General features: G+C 44.9%; 1 protein-coding gene across 3 annotated transcripts in view; it reads left to right on the top strand.

Annotated features, from left to right (window-relative positions):
• Positions 1-1,868: 1,868 nt before the first annotated feature.
• Positions 1,869-14,237, top strand: part of NUDT4 (nudix hydrolase 4) — a 46,224-nt gene continuing 33,855 nt past the window's right edge. The window contains exon 1 of one of the 3 annotated variants that reach the window (XM_056574348.1): positions 1,869-2,354. In XM_056574348.1, the coding sequence (XP_056430323.1) occupies positions 2,256-2,354 (99 nt within the window). In that variant the 5' untranslated portion in view covers positions 1,869-2,255. Of the gene's footprint in view, positions 2,355-3,834; positions 4,045-14,237 lie in introns of those variants that run through there. The other 2 variants (XM_056574349.1, XM_056574350.1) reach the window with 2 other exon arrangements.

Below are 14,237 nucleotides of genomic sequence, written 5' to 3'. Positions count from 1 at the left end.
ATTAGACCGGTTGCTCCATGGGATTTGCCTTTAGTCTTAAAGAAATTGTCTCTTCATCATTTTGAACCTATCCAAGAGATAGATCTAAAGCTTCTTTCTTTTAAGATGGCCTTTTTATTAGCTATTACTTCAGCTAAAAGAGTAGGTGAGTTGCTGGCTCTTTCTTCTAAGGAGCCTTACACAATTTTTCTCGAGGACAAGGTCCTATTGAGATTTCTCCCTACCTACTCTTCCAGAAAGTGAGGACCAACTTCTAAAGAATTTAGATGTTGTCCGTTGTCTAAAGGAATACCTTGAATGAACTCTTCCATTTAGGAAAGAAGAGAATTTGTTTATCTCTTTTCAGGGTCCTAGTAGGGGCAAAAAGGCCTCTAAACCCACTATATCCAGGTGGATATCTGGCTGTTTTCACTTTTGCTATACTTTAGAGGGTCTAGACCCTCCTTCTTTTTGTGAGGCTCATTCTACCAGGTCGGTAGGTCCGTCCTGGGCAGAGAGATGCTCTGTTCCAATTGAACAGATATGTTTTGCTGCTACCTGGTCTAGTCCATCAACTTTTTTTTTGTTTTTATAGAATACAGTCTAGACTTTCTCAACAGCTGAGTTTTGTTAGCTCGGTTATCAATGCTGTCAAGCATTGAGACCCTCCCTATGGGGTACTTTCCTTGTTAAATCCCCAGATTGTGCTGCTGAGGGACGCTAGGGAAGATATGATTGATAATCTGTTTTCCTTTAGTCTCCTCAGCAGCACAAGACTCCCCCTCTATACTTTCATTTTATTTTTTCTATTTTATAACTACTCTGCATTAGGCGGAAGGTAAGCCCATTGTATGGGCTAGTGGGGAGGGGACTCCTTTGGTTATTAAAATTCCTAACGTCCCGTGGGCGCACAGGGGCGTAAAACACCCCATATTGTGCTGCTGAGACTAAGGGAAAACAGATTATCAATCAAATTATATCTTATTTAGGCTTGTATTTTAGATATGCTTGAATAAGGCAGTGTGAACGCAGCTTAAAGGGGTAGTCCAGTGGTGAAAAACGTATCTGCTATCCTAAGGATAGGGGATAAGTTTCAGATCGCAGGTGGGTTCGACCGCTGAGGCCCCCCGCAATCTCTCTGTACGGGGTGCAGGCTGGCTGGCCAGATAGCGCGTGTTGACCACTGCACGAAGCGGCGGCTGACACGCCCCCTCAATACAACTCTATGTCAGAGCCAGAGATTGTCAAAGGCAGTGCTCCGACTCTGCCATAGAGTTGTATTGAGGGGGCGTGTCAGCCGCAGCTTCATGCGGTGGTCAACACGCTCCCTTCCCACGGGCTGTCGGGGGCCCCAGCGGTCGGACCCCCTGCGATCTGAAACTTAGGATAGGGGATAAGTTTTTCACCACTGGAGTACTCCTTTAATGTGTGTGTGGCAGACATTGCTCAGAACAAGGTTTCTGTCTCAGAAATTAGGCTTGTTGTGGGATATTCATAGTTTTAGCATAAACTTCCCATGATCCTCCAGGGGAAAGTAAAGGCATGTACTCTGCATCAGTATGGTGCCTATTATCACTACCCATATGGAGCACCCGTGTAGCATCATATATATATATATATATATATATATATATATATATATATATCTCAAACCCCGGCTGTTAGCACACGTATTCCCCCACACATATCTAGGGTTTGTATCAATGACTGCTCAAGTGTCTAGTACTAGACGTGCTGTTCGCAGGGGGGCGGTTGTCTGGGTAACGGCGAGAGTAGGGGTGGGGGCACCACCGTACACAGCTTCTCCCCTCAGCCACTGGGCGGGGACACCGAGGCGACAGGAATGCGCGCTCCACGTCCAACACGCTCGCTCTTCATTGAGAGCTGCGGCCAGCGTACGTCCCGCCCTTCTCCCCCGCGCATGCGCCGCAGCTCTTCCCTCACCACTCTCGAGCGCGGCGTGGAATGCAAGCGCCAGTGTCTCGTAGGGAGGCTTGCAGTGCGCGCGCAGGGGCGGGAGTGACAGGGGGGCCGGGGGAGAGCAGGCAGCGGGGCCGGACCAGCTGAGCGGACACAGACCGGAGACGACACAAGTCCATGGAGAGGCGCGTCTGCTCCGAGGGCTCACTTCTCTTCTCCATTAGCAGCAGCCTCCTCTAACACCGGGCCGGCTCTCCTCCTGCTCCGGGCGCCTGGACGTGTGGTGCGAATAGGGAGCGGCAAGGGTCGCGGTGACAGCAGCATCATCCGGGGAGCGTGGAGGAGCAGCCGCCTCTATGATGAAGTTCAAGCCGAACCAGACTCGGACTTACGACCGGGAAGGCTTTAAGAAGCGGGCGGCCTGTCTGTGCTTCAAGAACGAGCGGGAGGACGAGGTGAGAGCGGCCCCTGCACACCGGCCTGCCCTGGGCTGTGCTTCTCCCCGGTAGCATGCTCTTTGTGTGTGGAGCCGGGCACCGCTGACTGAAGACCCCCGGTATCCACGTGTGTTCCAGCTGCTGGGCCGGATCCGCGTTATCTCCTGTCCTCACCCTGAGTCATGGTCACACACCGCGGTACTTCGGGGCGGAGTGTGCGGTTTTATGTTATTGTTAGTGACGGTGTGTGGGGAGTTTGGAGCTGATGACACGGTAGGGCTCCGTTCACACGTATCATTATTGGGAGCAGTACATGTACAGTGACATGCCCATAGGTTGTCATTAGGCACACCTATGGCAGACGTCTTGTTGCTATACCCTGGGCCTGTACTGTCTTTCTAGCAGGGTTCACGCTAGGGTTGTTCCTTCTGTTTAATAGGACACTGGCAGGTCTGATGCACGCCAGACAGCTCCTATTGACTTAAATGGCATGGACATCAACACAAGTACTATTTTATCTGGTATATCAGACAGAACTGGATACAGCACAAAACAGTGGTGTGAACCCAGCCTTATCTGTGAGCAGCAGTGTCACTAGCAGATGTGTGGACCTGTATATGTTGGATGACATTAAGTCTGTTGCTATTTGACTGTTCAGTGACCCACGACTGACCCATTAGAAGTCATTTTGGGGGCAAATGGATCCTGTAATAACAGAAGTCATGTTGCCAGTGTGAACAGAGCCCAATACTTTGCCATGAACTGTGTGATTCTTGTTCTCGTTTTGTTTGGACCGGGCATGTATAGATTTTATGCTGTTAATTACATTTCTATTGCGGGGTCACTAGAATAGTTTGGCTCCTGTAGTGTTCTGGCTGAGTGTTCTCTGTGGTTTTGATGTCATATTGTCATTTCCCAAGAAGAGACTTATCTGATCTCTATGGGTTGCTAGTTGCCACTCAGATCTCCCTCTTTCTTGTGTTTTACCCAGTTACCTTTGGTAACTTACAGTATCAGCTACACAATAGGGATGGACCGATATTGATTTTTTTTTTTTTTTAGGGCCGATACCGATAATCTGTGACCTTTCAGGCCAATAACAGATATTCTGGTATAAGTTATCGGTTATTCGTTTTTTTTTTTTTTTTTATAATCTAATTGTGGGACGGTCTACTAAATTAATCTGGTTACTAATACACTTTTGTTACCTCTGATGGCTAATTTTATTATTAGTTTCCTGACTTGTCCCTGGAAGTTCAAGTTTGTCAGCATACAAAATAAATGTTGTCTCAGGTCTTTCCCAGCTAGCTGTGTGGCCCGAGACAATGCATCAGAAGTCAGGTGGTCAAAGGGGGCTTGGCTGCTTTGTTTCTTGTGCGACAAGCCAGCCCCCTAATAATGCATGCAACGTTCATGTACCTGGTGATGTCACAGCGCTGATTGCATTTTCAGCTGTCACATGATATGGTCACAGACATCAATGCCTAGTGATAGTCTGTGCTGACATCATGTTACAATGTGATCAGCATTGTCACCCACATACGTCATCAATGGGTGTTGCAAACGTATGGTAGAAAGGTCCAGCTTCAACTCCCACCACAGACAAATGGATGGCGGTACTGTATTGTTGTCTGAAAGAGCGCAAGCAAACCAGAAATCTGCCTGATCTGCTGTTGACCGAGTGGTGCCCACAGGGGGGTTCAGATAGGTGAATAGCCCTGACTTTTTATTTTACTGCCGCCCTTTCTCCTTTTATAATCTTGATTGGGGGCGATTTATCAACACCTGTGCAGAGGAAGAGCGGTGCAGTTGCCCATAGCAACCAATCAGATTGCTTCTTTCATTTTTAAAGAGGCCTGTGAAAAATGAAAAAGCAATCTAGTTGCTATGGGCAACTGCACCGCTCTTCCTTTACACAGGTTTTGATAAATCGCCCCCAATTTTCCCTAGAAAACTAATGCCCTATAGACATTTTAGTTTGTTTGAGGTGAATGTACCTAAGTTATTAAAACAGAAAGCAAAACGGGTAATGACAGATCCTGTAAAAGAATATGAGTGGTGCAAACTGATAAGACTTGGGATGAGTGTTGTATAGACCTGTAAGGCTAGGTTCACACTGCCGTTATGCTCTGTCCCGTTCCAGGTCCGTTTGGCTCTGGCTTGGTTTCACACATGGCTTTGACTAAAAATACTGACCAATATACTATGTGTAAATCTAGCCTTTTCTTCATTTGGAGGAGGTGTGAGGTCCTGGATTGCACACTATGGCTCCTCTTCACAGGATCATATATTAGTAAGTTATATGCTGCAACACTTCTATGTCCCCTTCCAATCCATTTATTATCTATGGGGTTGCTGGAAATAGCAAACGCTGTAACAGACTAATTTAATTTAGATGTCGATTCTAGTATCATAAAATAGTTTTATATAAATACAATCACCCCCAAGATATATAACTTACTAATATAGTGTTATGACTTATTGGTTCTGGCATGGTTTTGCTTATGTAGTCCTATGTGGTGGTGTCTCAGCAGCTCCTCCTTCTACGGAGCCGACGCTCATCAAGGTGTTGCTGGATCTTAACCTCACAATCTCCTTGTCCTATAGACATGTTTGTTTGGACATTTAGAGAATAAGGGGGAGATTTATCAAAACCTGTACAGAGTTAAACTTTCCCAGTTGCCCATAGCAACCAGTCAGCTTGATTCTTTCATTTTTAGGAAGGCCTGTGAAAAACGAAAGAAGCAATCTGGTTGCTATTGGCAACTGGACAACTTCCTCTGCACAGGTTTTGATAAATTTCCCCCAAGGTGTGTTATACCATTCTACCTTGTGCTACTCAGCGGCAGCCCTGTGTGTGCAGTGAGGATTTGGAGGTGGGGCTGGCAAGTTTATGATACCCAGGCCCACCTCCAAACCCGGTGGCTGCCCTGTGTGGTTGCTCATAAGAGAATACGCAGTGTATTTCTCCTGCACGATGGATGTTGCGCCACCTGAAATATGCTCAGTATATGCTATGTGTTACCCTACCCTTAAAGGGGTACTCCGGTGAAAACCTTTTTTCTTTTAAATCAACTGGTGGCAGAAAGTTAAACATATTTGTAAATTACTTCTACTAAAAAATCTTAATCCTTCCAGTACTTATTAGCTGCTGAATGCTACAGAGGAAATTCCTTTCTTTTTGGAACACTGATGACATCACGAGCACAGTGCTCTCTGCTGACATCTCTGTCCATTTTAGCAACCATGCATAGCAGATGTATGCTAAGGGCAGTATGACGCATAGCGGCATCAAATCCCACTAAGGACAGCAATAAATAAATAAAACGTTACTATTATTATTATAATAACGCCAGCAAAGAGCACTGTGGTCGTGATGTCATCAGAGAGCATTCCAAAAAGAAAATAATTTCCTCTTTAGTATTCAGCAGCTAATAAGTACAGGAAGGATTAAGATTTTTTAATAGAAGTAATTTACAAATATGTTTAACTTTCTGCCACCAGTTGATTTAAAAGAAAAAAGGTTTTCACCGGAGTACCCCTTTAAGATCACGGCTACATGTAGCACATATGCTGCAGGTTTTCCTAATGGAATTTTTAAGCAGAAAATCTCCAGTGTTAATTGTACAGAAGCATACCCCTTCAACAAATTCAGCACAGTGACCAGCGTCTCCAGTGCACAGAAGAGGCTTGCAGGCAGCATGCAGAAGTGAAGCAGTCGGACAGCTTCCGGTGGAGAAAAAAAAACTGCCGTAGAAGTAAATAAACCAACACATATCTGATTGTTTCCTATGTCGATGCATAAACATAATACACTTGGGTATAAGGAGTACATACCATCTACAGTGCTGTCCCCTGAGTTCTGTCCCACAGTGATTACAACCACACAAAAACCCTTGACATAGAGAACTAGCCCAAAATACACAGCTCAAAAATAAATAAATAAAGAGAACACTTAAACAACACAATGTAACTCCAAGTCAATCACACTTCTGTGAAATCACACTGTCCACTCAGGAAGAACACTGATTGACAATCAATTTCCCATGCTATTGTGCAAATGGAACAGACAACAGGTGGAAATTATAGGCAAATTGCAAGACACCCCAATAAAGGAGTGGTTCTGCAGGCAGTGGCCACAGACCACTTCTCCGTTCCTATGCTTCCTGGCTGATGTTTTGGTCACTTTTTAATGCTGGCATTGCTTTCACTCTAGTGGTAGCATGAGAGGGAGTCCACAAGTCGCTCAGGTAGTGTAGCTCATCCAGGATGGCACATCAATGCGAGCTGCAGCAAGGTGGTTTGCTGTTTCTGTCAGTGTAGTGTCCATAGCATGGAGGTGCTACCAGGAGACAGGCAAGTACATCAGGAGATGTGGAAGAGACCGTAGGAGGACAACAACCCAGCAGCAGGACCACCACCCCCGCCTTTGTGCAAGGAGGAGCACTGCCAGAACCCTGCAAAATGACCTTCAGCAGGCCACAAATGTGCATGTCCACTCAAATGGTCAGAAACAGACTATGAGGGCCCTACGTCCAAAGTTGGGGGTTGTGCTTACAGCCTAACACCATGCAGGACGTTTGGCATTTGACAGAGAACACAAAGATTGGCAAATTCGCCACTGGCGCCCTGTGATCTTCACAGATGAAAGCAGGTTCACACTGAGCCCATGTGACAGAGTCTGGAGATGCTGTGGAGAATGTTCTGCTGCCTGCAACATCCTCCAGCATAACCAGTTTGGCGGTGTGTCCGTATTGGAGTGGGGGGGGGGGGGTGGCATTTCTTTGGGGGCTGCACAGCTCTCCATGTGCTTGCCAGAGGTAACCTGACTGCCATTAGGTACCAAGATGAGATCCTCAGACCCCATGTGAGACCATATGCTGGTGCGGTTGTCCATGGGTTCCTCCTAATACAAGACAATGCTAGACCTCATGTGGCTGGAGTGTGTCAGCAGTTCCTGCAAGAGGAAGACATTGATGCTATGGACTGGCCCGCCCGTTCCCCAGACCTGAATCCGATTGAGCACATCTGGAACATCATGTCTCGCTCCATCCACCAACGCCATGTTGCACCACAGACTGTCCAGGAGTTGGTGGATGCTTTAGTCCAGATCTAGGAGGACATCCCTCAGGAGACCATCCGCCACCTCATCAGGAGCATGCCCAGGCGTTGAAGGGAGGTCATACGGGCACGTGGAGGCCACACACACTACTGAGCTTCATTTTGACTTGTTTTAAGGACATTACACCAAAGTTGGATCAGCCTGTGGTGTGGTTTTCCACTTTGATTTTGAGTGTGACTCCATATCCAGACCTCCATGGGTTGATAAATTTGATTTCCATTGATAATTTTTGTGTGATTTTGTTGTCAGCACATTCAACTATGTAAAGACGAAAGTATTTCATACGATTAGTTCATTCATTCAGATCTAGGATGTGTTATCTTAGGGTTTCCTTTAATTTTTTGAGCAGTGTATAAAGGAAATGATCATTCATTACATAAGTACAATACATAAATAAAAAAAATAATTTCAGATTAATTCATGCCTATTGAAGTATTCTACTTAATATGCCTCCTGTGTAAGGCATTTAAGTCACCGTTTTTTCTAATAATGCTTGAATGTTTGCTCTTGTTCGAATACTTCCAGCGTTTATATTGCAACCAATGTGATTGAGATAAGAAATCTCGTTTACATGCTGCCGAAAAAATCCACATGATTTCTATACGGAAATTAGTTTGCGGTACAGATTTCTGTAATTTGTGGATTTATTCCAGATATTCCTTAATGACTTTCCTTCAGAAACTCACCAATTATTTCCTCCCTGAATCCTCACTAGCGGATCCACCTGGATTTGAGGGTTAATTTTGCACAGAATTTTCAGGGTTAATTAATTTATTGTTGTCCCCATTTTCAGGGTTAATTAATCCCTGCAATTCAAAGTCCCATTGACAGTTGGCTTTTCCGAGCTGTATTCTGGGGGACGGCACAGGCAACCTCACATGCGCCTAGATTTATGGAGATTCATGTGCCTCTTGCTATACGGAGCAATCCTACAGTTATAGGGATTTACATTAGACCAAATAAACAATGCCAGTCTAAGTAAACTCTGGGCAACTAATTTTTGAACCATTTCCGTTTTTATTGCCAGAATCGGTTATGAGCTATCAGCACAAATTCAATCATTTGAATGGGGGAGGAGGAATGTTAGTGTCATGGGGTGTATCTGCAGTCATGACATGGTTTTGTTTTCATTTTCCAAACTTCCGGCACAAACACTGGTTTTATAACTATTTCAGAAGAGCACAGGAACAACTTGATGTGTGCATAAATAAACCTATACACTTATCTCTTAATTGGAGACATTTTGATGACCTTGGAGACATTTGATGGGCCATACACCTTTTTAGTAATGATCAGTCATTCAGCTGAAAGCTCTCTCCTGCTTCTGAGCCTATATGTGTTCTAAAGCTATGTCCACACACTTCCATTCTATTTGCTGATGCCGGAATCGGAATTTCCACTGTGTTTACAGCACAGCAGAATGGGACTCTGCTGCTGTGGAATCTCCATGCAGAATTCCAATGCACAGTTCTGCATGGAAATTCTAATGTGTGAACATAGCCTCAGTGTGGAGAGGAGAGAGAGCCACTGCCAGACTCCTGGTGGGTTATCTCCTCAAGAGAAAATAGGGTCTGCAGCTGAAATCTAACGTACCCAATCCTTCTCTCCCATGTTAGAATCTATTGGGAGATAGTCAGGAGGCCCCCATTCACATTAGAATGTTTGTTAGTTTAGCAAGCTTTTTTATTTAAATGTGTACAATGCCTTTAGATCAGACTGCTTCATATTTGTTTGTTAGAACTTTATCTGGTAAGTTATTTGTTGGCCCATTTATTGAAATTTTATTTTTTCTAAGATGTTGGAACATTGCCTTTTCTTGTCTGAGCTAATCCTTTTGCTTGGGGTATTGGTTATAAAAGAAATCTTTCATCAGCATAACTCACAGTAACCTATTGGTATAGGTTTGTAGTACGGATAACAGTGGTATCCCGATATGTTGGTTATACAGCTTGCTTCTGTCCCAAGTGCCCAGGGGGTGATAGCTTCTTGGTTGCCCAGAGCTCTCTGCATTGAAAGCTTCCTGGCCTCTTCCCTCAGCTATGACTGATAGCTCTAACATCCCATTTAGGAGAAGGCTTAAGCTATCAGTAATAACCATGAGAAGGGACTAAAAATGCTCATTTGGGCTACATTCACACTGCCGGTTGTCTCTGGCAGTGTGAAGCCCGTTATTCTAGCATCGAGAAAAGCCGGAGAAAAATAGTGCTTGCAGAGTCTTTTTCTCCGGCTTTTCTCTCCGAAAATAACTGCGCCTGAAGGATCCCATTGACTATAATGGGGTCCTTCGGTACCCGTTTTTGCCTGTTATGACCCGTCAAACTGCAAAAAAAAAGGGGGTTTGCCGGCCGTATTTGACTTGTCATACCGGCAGTGTGAAAGGGGCATAACACAAAGAGCTTTTGAAATCTGCAACCTGAACCTTCAACAACGTTTCTCAGTCAAGAAAGATGCATAAAAGTGACATCAGGTACACATCTATATATGAACATCACAGAAGGGGGTTTATGATCCCCCTTTTGTTACCCAAAATGGAGGTAACAGCTGTTCATTGTATAATCGGTATATTACTGTTTAAAGCACAAGCGATGTAACCTAGGATTTGATAAAGCTTGTGAAACCATACACTGTCATTTAACCCCTTAACGACCAAGGACATATATTTATGTCCCTGCCCGGCTCCCGCGATATAACGCGGGGTCGGTCCCGGCATATATCTGAAGCCGGGACCTGAGGCTAATAGCACGCGGCAGAGTTGAACGGCGCGTCTAAAACGAAAATAAAACCTTCCCGGCTGCTCAGTGAGGCTGATCGGGACCACCGCAGTGAAAATGTGGTGACCCGATCAGCTGGGATGCGGGCGGAGGTCCTCTTACCTTCCTCCGGCGTGTCCCTTTTGGTGATTGCTCCAAGCCTGAGATGCCGGCTTGAGCAATCGACCACTGATCAATGCAAAGATATGGCTTTGCATTGAACAGTGCTGGCAATCAGTGTATGCAATGTTATAGCCCCCTATGGGAGCTATAACACTGCAAAAAAAAAAGTGTTAAAAAAAAAAGTTCATGTGATTTGAACTTTTATTAAGGAAAGGGTTAAATCACCCCCCCCCCCTTTCCCATAAAAAAACCATGTAAATATAAACATATGTGGTATCGCCACGTGCGTAAATGTCCGACCTATAAAAATATATCACTAATTAAACCTCACGGTCAATGGCGTACAAAAAAATTCCAAAGTCCAAAAAACGTATTTTTGGTCGCTTTTTATACCATGAAAAATGAATAAAAAGCGATCAAAAAGTCCGATCAATACAAAAATGGTACCGCTAAACCCTTCAGATCACGGCGCAAAAAAATGGGCCCTCATACTGCCCCATACGCAGAAAAATAAAAAAAAAGTTTTATAGGGGTCAGAATATGACCATTTTAAACGTATAAATTTCCATGCATGTAGCTGTGATTTTTTATTTTCCAGAAGTACGACAAAATCAAAGCTATATAAGTAGGGTATCCTTTTAATCATATGGACCTACAGAATAAGGTGTTATTTTTACTGAAAAATTTACTACATAGAAACAGAAGCCCCCAAAAGTTACAAAATGGTGTTTTCTTCCATTTGGTCGCACAGTGATTTTTTATTTTTTTTTATTATTTTTTTTTTTCTGTTTCGCAGTAGATTTTTGGGTAAATTGACTGATGTCACTGCAAAGTAGAATTGGTGGCACAAAAAATAAGCCATCACATGGATTTGTAGGTGCAAAATTTAAAGGGAAACGCTAAAAAAAAAAAAAAAAAAAATTCTGTCAGGGGCATTAATATGGTCTTCTGGCACCCGTCTCATGGCGCGGCTCTGTTCCTTTGCTATTTTATAGTGTGAAGCGGAAGTACATTTTTCTATGCAAGTCTATGAGCGTCTTATAGTCTTATAGAACATGACTTAGGCTTCACACACAAGCCCCTGTGTGAAACGTCTAGTCACAAGGCAGCATGCCTGTACACAGGCCGGGTGAATAGCAAAGAAATTGAGCTGCGCGGTGAGACTGGAAGCAGGGTGGCTGTTTAGTCTCATGCTAGTAATTGTCATATGCAACAGGCATCTATATATATATATATATATATATATATATATATATATATATATATACACACCTATACCGTATTTATCGGGGTATACCACGCACCGACCTATAACGCGCACCCTCATTTTACCAAGGATATTTGGGCAAAAAAAGTTTTTTATCCAAATATCCATGGTAAAATGAGGGTGCGTGTGTGCGCGTGTATACCCCGACACACCCCCAGGAAAGGCAGGGGGAGAGAGGCCGTCGCTACCCGCTTCTCTCTCCCTGCCTTTCCTGGGGTCTAGAGCCCTGCTGCCGGCCCTTCTCTCCCCCTGGCTATCGGCGCCGCTGCCCGTTCTGTCCCCCTGACTATCGGTGCTGGCGCCGACAGCCAGGGGGAGAGAAGCGGCGCCGACAGCCAGGGGGAGAGAAAGGGCAGCGGCACCCATTGCCGGCACCGCTGCCCCGTTGCCTCCCCTCATCCCCGGTGGCATAATTACCTGGGTCGGGTCCGCGCTGCTGCAGGCCTCCGGCGCGCGTCCCCTGCGTCGTTATTATGCACGGCGCGGCGCACGGACTTCATGCACCGTGCCATGCAGCGCATAGCAACGACGCCGGGGACGCACGCCGGAGGCCTGCAGCAGCGCGGACCCGACCCAGGTAATTATGCCACCGGGGATGGGGGGAGGCAACGGGGCAGCGGCGCCGGCAATGGGTGCCGCTGCCCTTTCTCTCCCCCTGGCTGTCAGCGCCGCCTCTCTCCCCCTGGCTATCGGCGCGAGCAATGGGGCGCCGGCGCCGATAGCCAGGGGGAGAGAAGGGCCGGCAGCAGGGCTCTAGACCCCAGGAAAGGCAGGGGGAGAGAAGCGGGCAGCGACGGCCTCTCTCCCCCTGCCTTTCCTGGGGGTGTATCGGCGTATAACATGCACATAGACTTTAGGCTAAAAATTTTAGCCTAAAAAGTGCGTGTTATACGCCGATAAATACTGTGTGTGTGTGTGTGTGTGTGTGTATATATATATATATATATATATATATATATATATGTGTATGTATATATATATATATATATATATATATATATATATATAAAATAATATATAAAATATATATATATATTATAATATATAAAATATATCTCTCACACAAGAAAACGTCCGGCACTTGGGAAGATGCAGGTAAAACTTGTCAATGGCTTTATTCACACGCTTAAAGGCAGGACACAATCTGACGCGTTTCGCACGCTCGGGTGCTTAGTCATCTACGACTAAGCACCCGAGCGTGCGAAATGCGTCAGATTGTGTCCTGCCTTTAAGCGTGTGAATAAAGCCATTGACAAGTTTTACCTGCATCTTCCCGAGTGCCGGACGTTTTCTTGTGTGACTTCTATTAAGCCGGGAGCGGTACCGGTGTCCGTAGCACGAGATCGTGCAGCAAACACGAGTGGTGAGCAGCCTCACCTTGTCTGCACACACATATATATATATATATATATATATATATATATATATATATATATATATATATTAATTATAATAAAACTCAACGTGTGTGTGTATGCATGTATATATGTATGTGTGTATGTTCCACAAAAACTTTCAAACGGCTAAAGATATTAACATGAAAGTTGGTACACATGTTACTTATATGTCAACAACAAACATAGGATAGGTAATTTAACCCTTACTCACCCCCATTTGCCAGGAGCGGGGTTTTTGTTTAAAGTCCCATGCAAGTCAATGGGAAATGTGTTACTGTATAACTTCCAAACGGCTGGAGATATTTCGATAATACTTGGTCACATGTTACTAATATGTCCACTTAAAATATAGGATAGTTAATTTAATCCTTAACTACCCCATTTCGTCGGGTTTTTATTTTTATTTTTTTAAGTCCCATGCAAATCAATGGTAAATGTACGTTCCCATATAATTTCCCTACGGCTGGAGATATTTCATTACCTGGTACACATATTACGAGACGGGATGGGAGGTCGAGATGTGGGGTTGGGATATGACAACAATATATGAGGACTGCGTATGAAGTCAAAAGCTTCCTCCTTTGTTAATTTTCCTCCCCAAAAAGGATTAGGAAGGAAAAACCGGGCAACGCCGGGTACTCAGCTAGTATATATATAAAAAGTACTACTTTAGGCCTTGTGCATGTGGTCATAGTACGGCTCTGTACAACCTTCTATACTTATACATAGGCGCATAAAAGGTCACTTAAGGGTGAACTATGGCAAAAATGTACTTCTCCACCTATCCTCAGGATAGGGGATATGTAGCTGGTCGCTGGCAGTCTGACCACTAAGGCCAACCGCGATCTCTGGGACGGGACCTGATGCTTTGTGAGGAGCGCATGCTGCAGACAGCACACTCTCCATTTATTTCTAGGGGAGCGCAGAAAAGACCCAGGTACAGCACTTGGGCATCATTAGCGCTCCCATAGAAATGAATTAAGCATGTGCTGTCTACCGGTAGACAACACGTGTTCCTCAGTGAGAGCTGAGGTCCCATCCCAGAGATGCTGCCCTGTAGATAGGGGATGAGTAACTTTTGCTACAGCACTCCTTTGAGTCAGCAGAAAAAAAAGTTGTGCTATCTTCTGTGGGATGCCATGTTTGGGAGTTATTCCCTTTCTTGATGCACTGGTCTAAGTGCTCTTGGAATGCCCACGACTCTAGTACACAGCTTCATGGTCTTCCTGTGCCAGCACTGCT

This window comes from Hyla sarda, chromosome 4 (assembly GCF_029499605.1).
Source record: "Hyla sarda isolate aHylSar1 chromosome 4, aHylSar1.hap1, whole genome shotgun sequence".
NCBI lineage: Eukaryota > Metazoa > Chordata > Amphibia > Anura > Hylidae > Hyla > Hyla sarda.
Note: the sequence above shows the minus strand (reverse complement) of the source record. Positions and strands in the feature narration are given on the sequence as shown.